The following is a 15,904-nucleotide window of genomic DNA, read 5'->3' on the forward strand; positions in this document are numbered from 1 at the left end:
TACGTTATTTTTCTATTGAATCATTGAACCACCCATAATTTATTCCTTTAAAACACTGTTGGTTGATTTTAATCGGCTTTTCTATTGTAAATGTCTTCAATTGTGTTCGAATTGTAATAATTATGATTGAAGGAATGAAGACAAATCGTGTTAGTTTCATTTTTTTTCTAATGTGCTCAAATGACTTAAGTAAAACACAATTATTCTTGAACATTTTCACTATTAATTGGACTAATGAGTTGTGGAACAACATATGTATATTCTATCAATGCCCCTCATAAATCTGGTTCCACATCAGACAACGGTGTTTGTTTAAACGAAATAAATTATGGGGATTCAATGATCCAATAGAAAAATAACGTAGTTGAGGTACCTAAGAGAAAAAACCCAACAAGTTTAAGGATCTGCTTATGTATTTGGCCTAATTACTCGATGCAACTCTTGATTGACAAGATACTAGAAAGAATAACATATTTGGACAATAAAATTCCTATCTTATTTAGGCATAAAGTAGCTAAATTAAATTAATAGTAGTATTCTTTATCTAGATTTATTGATCACAAATTTTTATGTTATTTATCAAAGTGATCGAACTTTTCGACAAGAAACTTGCTAGAAATCTAAATAACCTTAATATCTATCCATAGTTAGCTTCAAAATACCATTAGCACATAAATTTTTGATGTCTAGTTTTTTGGTTTGTTGCTATATGAATGTCATACCATCACAATTTGTTTAGACTAAGACCAGATCTGCTACATTGGTAATAAAATGTTAGTTTTAATTGCCAAAAATATAATACTCCATCTTTTCTCTTTTTTTTTCTCTCTTTCTCTATAATAATAATAATTTTTTTAAAAAAATTTGTATTTATAATATTTTACATTTTTCTTCTCCTTTTTCTCGATGAGGTAATTTGATTCATTTACGAATTTGAGGAAATATACCCAACGCCCCCTCGTATGCCGTTGAAATTCCCCACTCTGATGCTTCCGGCTCCCGTGGCAAATCAGCCCTAGACGAAAGAAAGGAGGAACTTATTCTTTCAAATATAAAACGATCTCGGGGATGGCCAAAGAGTTGCAGATTTCAATGTGACAACCAATTTGAGCTTATCGAGGAGATAAAAAAGGAAACAGAAGCTAAAAAAAAAGATTGCCCCGCGACCAATTCCGCGTTTAATAGGATTAGGGAATACCAAAGTCACGTCCAAGATGGACGGGGCGGAGGAAACCTAACGATTGTTCCAACTAACGATTGTTCCAATCAAGAAGGGGGAAGACATGAGTACTCAACGGGGACCGGATAGAGGAAGTAAGAGATGGCTCGCTTTTGTAAATGTAGACCCATTTGTTACACAATTAATACTAAAGTAATTTTTGTATTTAATTATATTAGATTATTAATATTATTATAGTACACAATTATTTGCATTTTACAAATAAAATATATTTTTTATTTTGTATGATGACATTGACCTGTAATATAAGCTAATGAAATATTATTGTTGAGCTTTTAGTAAAACAAATGTTTATTTTAATTTATTTGTATTGAATAAATAAATATAATGAATAATAAATAGTTATAAAAATAAAAGCATTAATTTATAAATTAAGTGCATAGATAATTAAACAGTGTTGTAAGTTAAGTGCATAGACAGTTAAAGTGGGATATTTTTCTCTTTTAATTATAAATTACAAATGCTAATGTTTGTAGGATTTCAAATAATATATTTGAAGCTTTGATATGAACTATAATTAATGTCACTTTTTCTATATTATTTTATAATTCAAATTTTTTAAATTAAATATTTAAATATTTTTTCCTTAAAATTCAAAATTAACCCCAATTTAATCTCAACTCGTTTTTCTAATGTTTTGGTTCAATAAATATTTTCTATTCCAAACTTTTGACTATTGCAGTACGATATAAATTTTACGTTTGATTTCAAATTTTTAACTTGTGCAATAAATTTTTAAAAATATTTTCTTATATGAATATCATCTTTATATAGATCTATTATCAATTCAATATTGGATTTAGAAAAATTATTGCACAACCTAACTTGAATGACTATAATTGAATAGATCTGCGAATTTTCATTATAAACCTAACTTGAATAACTAGAATTGAAATAAATCTATGAATTTTCATGATAAATTCAATTTGAATGACTAGAATAGAAATAGATTTATGAATTTTCATGATGTAATAGAAAATTAAGTATTTTAACGAATCACTATGACGTTATAATCAAATTGAAAATTCGAGTTTCATTAAAAAGAAAATGACATATTTTTATATTTATTATCAAATTAATTTTAAAATATTTATTTTATACTCAATACAAAAAATATTATATTATGATTTCACATTATAACATACCGTCTACATGGATAAGAATATGTGTTTTTTCAATTCTTCTTCTCCATTGGCCTTAAATGGACAAAACCAAATCTTGAAAACAGGGGCTAGAGACACAAAGCGACTCGCCAACAAAAAGCCTGTAGAAGTGTGTGAATTACATTACTGTATTCATACTCATTCGATGCGTATAAAAGTATTAATTAAAGTAAATTCAGAATCCCAGTGCATTGTCATTGCTTCACAACAGTATAATTATTTCTTGAGGTGGCCACCAACTGTTTGAAGAAATGCCTGAACGATGGTTTCACTCATTTTGACACCGACCCATTTGAGTTTTTCACCTATTCCAACTCCAATAGTCATAAATTCCCCAAAAAGACTTCATTGCAGAAGAAAAGCTGCCATTTTTAATCTTGTATTGGGAAAAAATATGGGGTCTTTTCAGGTTTTCAAGAAGCTTAGTAAGAAAAGAGTTGGGGATAGTTCATATTGCTTGTGTAGGAAAGGGTTGGGAAGTGAAGGGGATATGGAGTTGGAAGAGGAAATTTTGGCTTTCATGGAGATATCTGAGAACCCAAATGTTTTTCCAACAAGGAAAGAATTGGAAAAAGCTGGAAGAGTGGATTTGGTGGAAGCTATAAAGAAAAGAGGAGGATGGTTTTCGTTTGGTTGGGACTCTGAGGATGATGACACTAACACTGTGAATGTTAATGTTAATGAGGTTGAGAGTGTGGAAATGAATTTTGACATTGAGGAGTTTCATGAAAGAGTCAAAAGATGTCAAGAGAGTGATTTATTACATGAGAATGAAGCTCATTTTTCTGGTTCTGGAGATTCTAGTTCTTCTCAGCCCGCCTCGTCCTCTGGTAGATCGATGTGAGGTTCCTTACACCGAAATGTGCTTTCTTTTAGTTATTATTATTGTTTTGCTTTTGGTATGGACCTTTCCCACGTGAATCCGGATAAGTTGGCAAGTAGACTTTGGATACATGATGCTTAGCTTTTATGTTATGTTTGATATTGTGGATACAGAATTGTGCTTGTTCTGCCATTTTGCAATTTTACTAAATCTTATCTTGATATATGTGATTCTTATCCGACTCAACTTTCGCCATTAGTCACTGTCTTAACACTTGCCTTCAACATGTAAACAAAAATAAAAGCTTTCCTTCCTTAATTTCACTACTCCCACCAAGCTCCGAAGGTTGTTTGTTTGACAGGGATATAACCAGAGACTTGGTAAATGGTGTAGTTATAGTTACAATTAACCAACTCAATAGAAAAATGTAGATGGGATTAGAGAGTGAAGTAAAGTCTAACTTGGTAGCTCAGTAGTCAGTACTATTAGTGACAAGAGTACACAAAGACAATACTCAGGATGACCGAAAATCTTAAAAATAAGAAACAAGGAAGCATGTCTCTAAATGATTATCTCCTCCTATTTACTCTCCTTCATTCATTGGTATCTTCTTTACTTTCCTTTCTCAACAGAGAAACTGTAGCAGAGGAAAATAGCGGGATCGAAGGGATATTGAGTCGATTAGAAAAAGAGAGGAACTCATCTCTTGGTATTGATCTGGGAAAGCCTGGACATACTTCTCATACATCAAGTAGGGACAACATAGATGACAGAAGCTTTGGAACCTCTGATGCAGGTAAATTTTTAATCAGGAAGCAGGATGACATGTTATCAAAAAAATGGTTGAATAATCTTCTTTTTACAGCATTGATTTGCTGTTTAATCATTATAGCCTTTGTGTACTATGTCGTAGATATCTTTAATATTTCTTTGAACCTGAAATTGTTTTCCCTAAGTTTCTGAACTAGAAATATTTATTCCTGAGTATTTTGTTTGTAAACAGTTAATTCTTAATCATGAGATGTCATTTCTGTCACTGTAAAAGACAGGACTGACCTACGGAAAAATGAAAGCCTGAGTAAAGGTAGCTCCATGAAAGACATTCAAAGTGACGAGGAGATTTACCGTAGCGTTTCACCGGCCAGGTTGAGAAAATGGAGCATACAACGTGCAGGCCTTCAGGATATAGATTTTGAAGGTATTCTCATTATTGTGTCTAATTATGTTTATAGATTGTAACCTTGCTTCACTACTGCTATGAACAGCTGCTGAGGTTGCTCTGGGTAAAAGTTGGATTGGAAGTACCAGCGAAGCTTCGGGAGATGATGTAGTTAATATCACTGCGAGTAGATTTGAAGCTTTACAAAGATCAAAAAATGGCAACAATAATGAGATGAGCACTCGTCTTAAACATTTAGAGCTTGAGCTATCCATGACACTCCGCTCATTGAAATCCAAGAGTGAGGAGTTCAGTTCAAAGGAGGTATTAATCTGTGTCTTCTGTTTTTCTTAATAACTGCGGTGTCTGAGCCAACTTGCGCGCACTTCACCTAATTTTACGGGATACATGTTACCTCCCGCCAGCACAGTATCGGGTAACACTGTCCAACAAGGCTTGGACAGATAGGTAAAAATCTGTATCTTTTATTTCCCCTAGCATCATATATTAATATCTTTCTTATGTAAAATAATGGATTAGTTTAGCTGTGTTTCCCTGGATGCAATTATTCCACCAAAAGGAATTGTTTCTTTATTTTGTTGAATAGATGTCAACAGGGAAATTCTCGATAATTTCTTTACCATGATTTGTTTGTGAACATTACATAATTTCTTGTCAAGCTAAACTTTTATATCACATTTCCTATTGCCTTTTAGCACATCAACCTCCCCAAAAGTTCTATTAGGAATTTAAATTCAATGCATAAAATTGCTTCTTTCGACTTCACACCCTTTCCCATAGAAAAGCTGAAAATAAAACTGTTAAAGACATTAATGTTAAATAAAGTAAGTATCCCCTCAATATGAGGTTCACAATCTCATGGTATCCGAGCCAGAGCAGGTAGTGGTCTTGGATTCAAGTCCTACTTCCTGCCATTAACAAAAAGTATTTCCAAGTGCTTGACTCGGGAAAATGAATTAGGTCTATGTGTGAAAGGATGTGTTAATACATAATTAAGTAAATACAAGTGTTCCTTCCTAGTAATTTAAACTTTTTGATGTGGTAATAACACAATTATGTAATAATAAAAAAAGTGAAAAGGACAAAGGGCCTAAACGAAATTACAACAAACAACTTACCCAATATAGTCCTACAAAGTGGGCTCTAGGGAGGGTAGAGTTTATGCATACCTTACCCCTACTTCAAAGGTAGGGTGCTAGTACTGATAGACCCTCGACTCAAGGGAAAATCGTTCAAAGCAGTCTAAAAAAAAGAAGTAATGGAAGTACAAGATCAACAAATAATAACATAACAAAGACTACACTAGAACAATACCATAATCGAGGTACAAGGATGATACAGATAATAACAAAAATTGGAGAGAAGAAACTACAGGAACCATATGACTACTAATATGAATGAACAACAAGACAACACACTGCTACCTACTAACCTACTATCCTAATCTGAGTCCTCCCCACCCTCCTATAAGGTCATGTCTTGGGTAAGCTAAAACTGCATTATGTCGCATCAAATCACTTCACCCCAATACTTCTTTGGTCTACTTCTGTCTCTCTTGAAACCATCTAGAGCCTACCTCTCACACCTTCACAGTGGGCATCAGTGCATCTCTTCTTTCACATGCCCAAACCATCTTAGCCTAGCTTCCCACATTTTCCTCCACTAAAGTCACTCCCACCTTGTCTCAGATATCTTTGTTTCTAATTTTATGTCTCCTAGTATGCACACAGATCCATCGCAATGTCCTTATATCCGCAACTTTCATTTTCTGAACTGAGAGTTCTTGACTGGTCAATACTCTTCCCCATACAACATAGTTGGTCTAACCACCACTCTGTAGAACGTGCCTTTAAGTTTTGATAGTACTTTCTTATCACACAACATTACAAAGTAGAGCCTCCACTTCATCTACCCTGCACCAATATGGTGATTGACATGCTTGTCAATCTCTCTATTTCTTTAGATAATAGGCCCAAGATACTTGAAATTTCCTCTCTTGCCTGTGTTTCAAGCCTCACCCTCATGTTTGTCTCATGTTGTACATCGCTGAACTTGCGCTCCAAGTATTCTATCTTGGTCGTACTCAACCTGAACCTTTTAGATTCCAGGGTTTGTCTCCAAACCTCCAAGTTAACCTTAACTTTCACCACGTGTCTCGTCAATCAGAACTATGTCATCGCAAATAACATATACTATGACACCTCTCCTAGAATTTGTCTTGTTATTGTATCCATCACCTAGGTAAATAAAACGGGCTAAGGACTAATCCCTGCTGCAACCCTATCAAAACTGGAACATGTTTTGAGTTCCTTTCCACAGTCTTTACCCACACCTTGCCTCCATCCCACATTGCCCAAGTGTACACCAGAAGTACACCTCTTGCCTCACGGCAACGCATAGGACCTCCCTTTGGAATTCTCGTACACCTTTACATAGTCGATGAACACTAAGTGTAAGTCCTACTTTTTCTTATACTACTACACCAGTCTTCTTACGAGATTAATGACTTCTATAGTTGAGCGTTCTAAAATAAATCTAAACTGGTTCTCAGAAAAATCCACGCCCTCCTCACCCTCAACTCCACCACCCTCTCCAAGACCTTCATAGTGAGGCTTAACAACTAAATACCCTATAGTTGTTGCAATTTTGAATGTCACCCTTACTCTTATACAACAAAATCATTGTACTCCATCTCCATTCCTTGGACATCTTCATCGTCTTGAAAACGACATTAAATAACTCATGCACTCCATGCTTCCCTGCTTGCGGTCTTCCAAAATTTCACTGGGATATCATTTGGCCTGGTCGCTCTATCCCTACATATCCTAGGAATAACACCATTAACCTCCTTAACCTTTATACGCCTACAATACTCATAATTGCGGCGCATCTCTGAGTGCTCCAAATCTCCTAGCACAATTCCTCTATTTCCATCTTTGTTCAAAAGTCTATGGAAGTATGACTTTCTTCTCCTTCTAATGAGTGCCTCCTCCGCCAGTACTTCAACGTCCTAGTGCTTATGCACTTCACTTGGTTCAGGTCACGGGCCCTCCTTTCTTTCCTCTTGGCTAGCATGTACAACTTCTTATCCCCTCCCTTGTCCTTTAATTCTACGTACAAACATTTAAAATCTGTCATTTTTGCTGCATTGAATGCTACTTTGCTTCCTTCCTCGCCTTCTTACACCTCTCTTATTTGTGTGCTTTTACCCTCCACCAATTTCACATACTCACCTTCCGTTGGACTTCTCCATTCCACCACTAGTTCACTCGATGCCCACTAAATCAGCCTCTCGAGATCCCCAACAGATCTCTAGTTACTTCCCTAGCAGTCCTATCCCACATACTGTCCACATTCGCACTATTCCCCAAGACCCCATAGCCATCAACTTTTTCCCCATCTCTAGGGCACTTGTCATAGTCAAGCTAACCCATTTAATCCTTAACCGATTATCCCCAACCTTCTTCCTCCTCTCCCTCTTGATCTCCAAATTCATCACCAGGAGTTGATGTTGGGTCATAAGATTCTTACTTGGGATAAACTTACAGTTGTTAGAAAAACCTTAATCACCCTTCCTAAGGAGAAAATAGTCTGTTTGAGTCTTACCAACTGTACTACGGAAGTAATCAAGTGCTCTTCCTTCTTCGGGGAACTCGAATTGACTACCACGACCCAAAATCTCTTTCGAAGTCTATGCCTTAAGGGAACTATTTACAAAATATTTTCTTCAATGATTATGCCTAAAAAAAAATGCTTAGATGTTTACTATATAGGCATCTCAATTGGTAACAAAGTTCTGCTAACTATTAACTCCTATCGTCCCAATTCATGTTAGGGTGTTCGTCTCAGCACATAGTTAAAGAAAGAAAAACGATTTTTGAAACTTTTGGTCTTAAAATAAACCATAGATAGTTTTGTGACAATAAATCATCTCACTAAAGATAAATAAGAGGTTTAAAGTTAATTGTTTCTAAATATAGAAAGGTAGTCATTCTTATTAAAATAGATTAAAAAAAAAAGAAAAAGAATCGGGAGAAAGGGAGTATTGTTTAATGGGATAGTGCTAGTATTCTTATGTAACTTCACGGCTTCTTCCTTAGGTTTTCGGAAGCTCCCCAAGTGATTCTGATGCATGGGAGTTTCAAGAGAATGAATTCATGAATGCCCGGGAGAGATTGAGGTTGATTCGTGCAAAGCTGGCTGTGCTTGAGGGGAAAATGACTCTTGCAATGATGTCTGGTCATGTATCATTCATCTTAATATATATATACTTTAGACTAGATATCTTAACCAAAACTGAGGTTCCTACTGTACAATTTCAGTGATGCGCAGAAGATGTTAGACGAGAAGCAGAAGATGATTGATAGGTCTAGTAAAGCTTTGCAGCTTCTTCGTACTGCTCGGATTGTTTGGACCAACTCCGCCTCAGAGGTTCTTCTAGCAGGTTCTTTTGATGGATGGACAACTCAGGTTTCATCTTGCCTCCACATCAATGATAGGAAATAGGAGACACCTCTTTACTGTCAAAACGTCAAGCATAGTTTCGTAATGTGATCGTCCAGACCAACTTAATCTTCTTTTTGTTGTTTTAGATGAAGATGATGTGTTACCAATGATTACTGTCAGGACGTCCTTCTGCTTGGTTTAGTGTAGAAGTGTCACCTATAGAGTCAACATCTAGCTTTTCTTGTGGACAATGTGAGAGAAGTTCACAACTCAGTCATGATTGGCTAGAGCAGGAAAGTTAAAAGATTCTCCTTTAGGGGGTACACCCAATTAATATCCAGTGCAATATGCTTTTCTGGCTCGACTGCTTATTGCCTTCACAATAATTTATTCCCTCTTTTATTTCGTTTGTGTTGGGATCCAAAAAGGGTTTGCAAGAAGACTATGGATCTAATCACAACAGTATCTGATCACTTTTTAAGAGAACGGAAGAATATTTAGAACTTGAATATAATCCCTCCGTTTCAATCAATATGTCTTACTTTCTTTTTTAGTTTATTTCAAAGTGCCACCTCTTTCTAACTAGTATGTTTTTTCTTTTTCGATCATTCCCATTTTACCTTTAGTAATATTCCTTCATAGGAATAACATGGTATATTTAAGACCACAAGATTTAAGGGGTAACTTTGATATCTTATATAGACCTTTATTTAAGACCACAAGTTTCAAAAGTCTTTCTTACATTCTTAAACTTCGTTACACACAAATTATGACACAATAAATGAAACGATAGATAGGAAAACTCAGGATTTTCTCAACTTACTAATCCAAATCAGATACAGAGTGTTAGTGACATGGAGATTTCATAGTCAAGTTGCACTTCTTCAATCCTTGCTTAGAACTTTATGGGATGGCATACAAAGTGTTTTTCCTTTGATTTCCAGAAAGTCACATGGAAATTAGGAGAGGAACCGGTTTTGTGTGCGCCATCAAGTCGATTTTACATTTTTACTAAGGTTGTTTCTAAAGCATCAAATGTCTTGAACAATGATGTCTCGGTGGTCTCTTAATAATGAAAACTGCACATCTCTATTTTCCCTTTCCCCTAAAGGCCTTGTACGACCTTCTTGATGTTGATTTCAAGGAGTTTCTTGACATTGACTAGCAGCATGACACGATGCATTGAAATGCAGAGAAAGATGGAAAAATCGAGCACGGGTGTTTTTTCTGTAAGCCTAAAGCTGTATCCAGGCAGATATGAGGTAGGTTTTAATGATCGCAATGAATTTGATATCATACTGTGTTATCCTGTGATGTACCAAGCGTCTCATTTATTTTCATGCAGATCAAGTTCGTTGTTGATGGCATATGGAAGATTGATCCTTTGAGGCCTATTGTTCACAGCGATGGACACGAAAACAATCTTTTCATTGTTACGTAAGAGCATGTCCCTACAAAGTTACTTCCGAATGTGAAAGATCAACAGATTCTTTGTGGTTAAGGGACTTCAAATTTTACTCTCTTGGAAGCTCTACCAAGCGGCGATGGTTGCTTCTTGACAATTATTTGATCACTTAGTCTTGGGTTCCATGTAAAATTTTGTAGTCCTTTCCACACCTTTCTTTGACTACTATCCAGTACAGGTTCGTTACCTGGTGATACAAAGATGTCTGAGTTAAAACTCGATCATCGTTTTAGTAAAAGAAAGTTGAAATCCTTTGGTACTTTTGGTCTATCTATATATTCAGTTGGTTTGTTTACATATCTCTTGAAAAAGTTCTTGCCCTTCCTAATTGAAGGGTCATGACTACATTGTTCTTTTTCGTCGTCCTTCTTTTCCAGGTTTTCGTTCTTGTTTGTTCACAATTTTGGTTCTCATTACACTTATGGAAGATGGAATTGTGAGCTAATGTTAAGTGTCTCTTGTTACCAAAATGACACTTCCAAATAATCCTTCATGAAAAGTAAGATTCATAATCTTAACATCAAGTAAATCATTATGTAAAGTTGACTTGATAGTGCACAATTCATTTATATTGTTGATGGATTTGAGTCAAAACACAAGGAGGAGGTTAAAAACAGTTGTGCCTAATTGATAAGGTTACAATAGGACATATGCATCCTCACTAATCATGTCGTTCAATAATGAGAGCAAACCTACCTACGCGGAGTTGTTTAATAAACGGAATTGTTTTGAAGAAATTATGCAGACTTAAGATAATACTATGCATTTAGGATAAACAAATTTAGGTCATGTGTTACACGTGAGGAAATCATCAACGATTTCAAAAATTTTAATGCGCCATCACGTTTCTTGAAGACAACAATGCTGGTGAGATGTAATTCCAACCATGAACAATAACTTATTCAGTGTAATTTCATAGATGGAATGAAATTGCAACCATCAAGGGGAAAAAAATTGACAACCTAAGTAAAAGTTACTATGGAATCGACAAATCCCAACAACATACAACAACCAGGGGATGTAGCTAGAGCGCTCGCTTAGCATGCGAGAGGTACGGGGATCGCATCTCCAAATTGTATAAAATTTTTGTTACATATCTACTTGACTACCTTTTTATACAGATGATAAACAAAATATTTACCTTATTTATAATCTTTTATGTATGCATTTCATCTGGTGCTAACAAGAACAGTGAGGTAGTAACATCTGTAAAGGAGTGATTTTGAGACTTTGTGGCGAAGTGGCGACTAACAGCACAGAAGAAATCTGGAGCTAGTTTGTGCAAGAACTAGCATGTTCTCACACTCATTGACAAGCCTCTCACAGCAACTTTTACTGCTGCAACGACACCACGCTGTCTCAACCCCTGATTTTCCTTGGTCTCGTTATTATCTTCACCCTCAACAGCGACAAAGTATGCAACCTATCGAGCCAAATGAGGATAGAATCAGAAAAACATCACGACAAGCAAACATTCATGGTATATAAATTGATACTACGTTATTATAACGTTTTGTATGGAGTATGCAACCTTTTGAGCCAAATGGAATAGAATCAGAAACCATTATGACAAGATATCATAACAAGAAAAAAAAAAGGAAGTCCAGTGCACAAAGTATCCCACATTCACTTAGGGTCACTCTAAGGGGTGTAATATAGACAACCTATCCTGACTCAACGGCTTGAATGAGATCTCACGGAGAGAACTTCACCAATGCTCCCTTTAACTAGATATACCAAGATGAGAGCTGAAATTTAGACTAGCCTAAGTGCATATTTTCGTCTGTCTAGGCTGCGTTTATTTAACTATATATGCAGCAAATGACTTCATCTTTTGGTAACGAATTTCTCTTCCAGTAAATCGCCAGTATGCGCCTAAAGCCAACAGCATTAGTAGTTCTACGTAGCAAAACGATCCAGCAGAAAATAATAAATGTTTGCTGTTACGAATTCCAGAGCTTCAACTGGCTTATACTACGAACAATATTCTTCTTGAGACCGCTGTCTCCTTTCCTATCGATGCAACAAGTGAACATAAATTAAGTCACAAATACGCTCGCTTCTACTAGGAAAGAGGTCTAAAAGGAATGTGCAAATATATGAAGTTCATTCATTGAGACTGAAGAATATCAATATGAAAAGAAGAATCTCCATTCGAAGATTTTGATGATATGCCAAGACATTTATCGAATTACAACCAAGTAATATTACCTTTCCTGAAGCATTTCGGACAGGTGAGATATGAAGCCTAAATGAGGTTCCGTCTTTTCTGAAAAGAGAATACGTAGCCACAAGACAGTGAGTCTAGAGAAGTAACATTCTGCATCTAAATAACTTACAGGAACATGACCTACCTGTAATTTAACATACGTAGTGTACACGGTTGTTCATTTTGGATGCATTCTTTTATCTGCAAAGAGTGAAGTAAAAAAGTTGGATTTAGATCACGTGGCATCGAAATTGAGCAAATAAGAGCTAGTTACAAGAGAAAATTACCCGAAATTGTGAGCTTGAATCTGTCTCCTTCTCACTAAAAGATCTACAGTTATAGCCCAACACTTCATTTTTTGATAAGCCTATAAAAAAGTGAAGGGAAGAATCATTCCAGTTAAACAAGGATGGGAACTTAACGTTGAAAACAAACAAAAAACGCGTTAAAAGTTAATTACATCTTTACCACCTGTTAATTTCAGAAAGTTATCGCTTGCAAAGACAATTGGCATGTCAGGTAAGTTAGCATCGGTTCTACAAGTTACAGAAAGACAACACCAGAAGTGTTAAAAACCGTCTACAACTGAATCGTATCAATTGTAAAAATGAGAAAAATGAAGAACTGCAAAAAAAAACTCACAATACAAAGCTTTGTTTGATTCTACCAAGAGATATATTTAAGGATGCTCCGAGCAGACCCGTCCCAGGTTGAGAATGTCTCTTTCCACGGACTAGTCTGCCTGTTGATTCACCGTCATGTACCAGCACAGTCAGTATGTTGTTTATAACAGCAGTGGCTTTTCTCTTCTCTAGATCATTTGCATCACACGGCCCCTCTACATCTATTCCTACGACAGACAAGTTTGTGGAAAACATCAATCATTTGCACATTAAGCAACCAGACTAGGATGAATATACACCAGGATATATGAAAAAGAAGCTAGGTATCCTCCTATCTCACAACACTCCCGTGAAACAAAGTTACGCTTCAAAGAGATGAGCCTATATTCTAGTTTTCAATAATTAAGCAAATACCCGACAATCACATGAGCTTATCGAGCCACTTTTTATAGAGTGTATAACAATTATGCTAATGCAGTACGAATTGCATGGCTGGCACAATATGAGTACTATGACCACAGTTCCTGTATGTAAAACACAAACTTCACATAACCTTTCTCACCTAATCGATCGTGGTCAAGAGAGGAAAGTCTACATATAATATATATATATCTACAGGAGCATATACTTCAATCGAAGTGTACCTGTGAAATCCAAGCCTGAACCTGATGCCAGAGACAGTGCCCGTTCCACGCTCATGGAGTGAACTTCCCTTCTATAACACCTAAGCACGGACTCTCGACAGCCAGCTACATCTTGGCATAAATTTAGTCCAACTCCAGATGGCTTAGGCCTCCTCAAAATTGGAACTTGAACTCCCAAGAAATGAATCACTCTCCCGTCCTTCTCATCGAAAACAGGACACATATGAAACAACATCCAAAATGGTGTCCCATCCTTCCTATAATTCAACAAACTAATTTGTATATCCCTCTCCTCTCGTATCGCCTCACGAACCTCCAAAACCGATCTACGATCAGTCTTAGGCCCCTGAAATATCCTCCCATTCCTCCCAATCACCTCATACTTTGAATATCCAAACATTTCCAAGAAACCCCGCGAAGCATACACAATAGGGTTACCAGAAATGTAAGGATCAGTTATAGTGAAACAATCAGGCAATTCATCAAGAGATTCTTGAAAACCTGCTGAGTAACAATCAAATGAATGTTCAATCATACTACCCCTTTGTGACTCCATAAGTACTTTGTTACGCGTTCAACAAAACTCAGTAACTTCAACCAAAACTCAATATATATGAGTTAAAAAATAATTTATCCAGGCTACTCAGACTAATCAATAACTCATAACTCAAAATTCTGAATCCGCCTCCGATATGCCCTGCAATTGTTGATCTAAAACTTCAAAAAATTGAAATAAAAACAACAAACAAACATAGAGAACAAATTAAAAGAAACTTGCAGCTAAAGAAAACACAAATTATTTTGATTAGAATTTGTTCTACAAAACTAAATTTAGTTACAAATGACTTGTCCTATGTCTACCAATTTAAACTCTTAACATGATAGGGACATATACACCTCCCTTTAACATAAAACCAAAATTTGTGGTTGTATCTCCCTATAAATATCAAGATATTTTCATATACTTGTGTAACTTGTTCGATCAAACTTTCAAAATTTGCTTATTTTAAATTTTAGATCAACAATTTAAATTAAACTAATCAATATTAAAGCAACAAATTATGGTACGGAGAAACAAAATACTATTTATTTATAGATATTTGATCGTGAATTCAATTATCATTGTAGGTTAATTTTAAATTACTATAAAAATTCAAAATCTTCAAATATTGAATTCGATATAAATAAAATATTAAGTGGTAATCATAATTAGAGGCTTACATGTCATGTGTGAGAGTGAGGACTAAGAGAAGTAGAGAATCGATAGTGGAAAAATATCTAAAGGATTGTTTTTGATTGAAGGAGAAGAATTGAGATATGCCCATCAATCGTTTTTAGGTGAATGAATTATTATGGGAAGAAAAAGATGGATGGGAAAGGAAGAAAGCCATCTTCAAATTTACAAATAATAATAATAATTTCATTTTGTGGTTTAAACGAAGCACGAGGGAAAAAATATCTACTTAGGATGTAAATATTTCTTTGAAAAATATTTAAATAAGAATATGATAATTTTTAAACATATATATTTTTTGTGTTCAATTAGTTAAAAAAATAATATTGTAAATATACTTTTTACCCGCACTGTTTAATAGTGCATTTTAAAAGTATATTTATTTTTACATGGATATAAAACATATTGTATAATTATAAATAGTGTTCACGTGAATATATATATATATCTTTAAAATTTGATATCGTAATAACAATTTCATTCAAAATTAAAATATTTTTCAAAACTCTTTTCCGGATGAGAAACTAGGGAATGGTAGAAGAGTGTTGGGGTGAAAATGAGATAAACGGAGATGAAGATGAAAATAAAAAGCATTGAATAAGGTTTATTGGAGAGGAAAAGAAACAAAATTAACATAAAGAAAAAAATAATGAAAAAGAAGAAGAAGGTCTAAGGGCCCGTTTGGATGGGCTTAATAAAAACAGCTTTAAAAAAATATTTTTGAAAGTGCTGAAACTTATTTTTAAAATAAGCAGTTATGCGTTTGGATAAAAGTGCTGAAGTTGCTATGCCAAACGTGAAAAGGAAAAAATGGAAGAAAGAGATATTAGAGTTATGTGGGTAATTTGGAGACTGTATAAAAATATTAAGGACAAAA

At 35.1% G+C, this 15,904-nt stretch overlaps 2 protein-coding genes across 11 annotated transcripts; one reads left to right on the top strand and one right to left on the bottom strand.

Annotated features, from left to right (window-relative positions):
* The first annotated feature begins 2,390 nt into the window (after positions 1-2,390).
* LOC101255617 (protein PTST homolog 2, chloroplastic) lies at positions 2,391-10,612 on the top strand. Of its 7 annotated transcripts, none has more exons than XR_011220492.1 (8): positions 2,391-3,243; positions 3,859-4,022; positions 4,272-4,424; positions 4,492-4,709; positions 8,507-8,650; positions 8,729-8,876; positions 10,046-10,114; positions 10,198-10,612. XR_011220492.1 is itself a non-coding variant. In XM_010325241.4 (8 exons), the coding sequence occupies exons 1-8, from the start codon at positions 2,666-2,668 to the stop codon at positions 10,291-10,293; spliced, it is 1,560 nt and encodes a 519-aa protein (XP_010323543.1). In that variant the 5' UTR covers positions 2,391-2,665; the 3' UTR covers positions 10,294-10,612. The 7 variants fall into 7 exon arrangements, 4 of the variants coding, with proteins under 4 accessions (XP_010323543.1, XP_025885570.1, XP_019069687.1 ...); XR_011220491.1 differs by having other exon boundaries at positions 8,507-8,645; XM_010325241.4 differs by having other exon boundaries at positions 8,507-8,640.
* A 580-nt stretch (positions 10,613-11,192) lies between these two features.
* LOC101255122 (protein TWIN LOV 1-like) lies at positions 11,193-15,254 on the bottom strand. 4 transcript variants are annotated; one of them, XM_010325188.4, is made up of 8 exons: positions 15,015-15,254; positions 13,794-14,490; positions 13,169-13,376; positions 12,998-13,062; positions 12,814-12,893; positions 12,672-12,727; positions 12,529-12,586; positions 11,193-11,740 (listed from the first exon to the last, which is right to left on the bottom strand). In XM_010325188.4, exons 2-8 carry the CDS (start codon positions 14,347-14,349, stop codon positions 11,606-11,608), a joined length of 1,158 nt encoding a protein of 385 aa, XP_010323490.1. In that variant the 5' UTR covers positions 14,350-14,490; positions 15,015-15,254; the 3' UTR covers positions 11,193-11,605. The 4 variants fall into 4 exon arrangements, with proteins under 4 accessions (XP_010323490.1, XP_010323514.1, XP_069152864.1 ...); XM_010325212.4 differs by having other exon boundaries at positions 13,169-13,370; positions 15,015-15,220; XM_069296763.1 differs by lacking the exon at positions 15,015-15,254 and having other exon boundaries at positions 13,169-13,370; positions 13,794-15,014.
* Positions 15,255-15,904: the final 650 nt, after the last annotated feature.

The sequence above is a fragment of the Solanum lycopersicum genome, chromosome 1 (assembly GCF_036512215.1).
Source record: "Solanum lycopersicum chromosome 1, SLM_r2.1".
Classification (NCBI taxonomy): Eukaryota; Viridiplantae; Streptophyta; class Magnoliopsida; order Solanales; family Solanaceae; genus Solanum; species Solanum lycopersicum.

Excerpts from the sequence above, each read along its gene's own strand:
- LOC101255617 (XM_010325241.4), top strand. The coding sequence starts at position 2,666 with ATGGTTTCACTCATTTTGACACCGACCCATTTGAGTTTTTCACCTATT. Across the intron at positions 3,244-3,858 it reads TCGTCCTCTGGTAGATCGAT|AGAAACTGTAGCAGAGGAAA; the intron begins GTGAGGTTCCTT and ends CTTTCTCAACAG. Across the intron at positions 4,425-4,491 it reads TCAGGATATAGATTTTGAAG|CTGCTGAGGTTGCTCTGGGT; the intron begins GTATTCTCATTA and ends TGCTATGAACAG.
- LOC101255122 (XM_010325188.4), bottom strand. The coding sequence starts at position 14,349 with ATGGAGTCACAAAGGGGTAGTATGATTGAACATTCATTTGATTGTTAC. Across the intron at positions 12,894-12,997 it reads TAACTTTCTGAAATTAACAG|GCTTATCAAAAAATGAAGTG; the intron begins GTGGTAAAGATG and ends ACTTTTTTATAG. Across the intron at positions 12,587-12,671 it reads CTACGTATGTTAAATTACAG|AAAAGACGGAACCTCATTTA; the intron begins GTAGGTCATGTT and ends TTCTCTTTTCAG.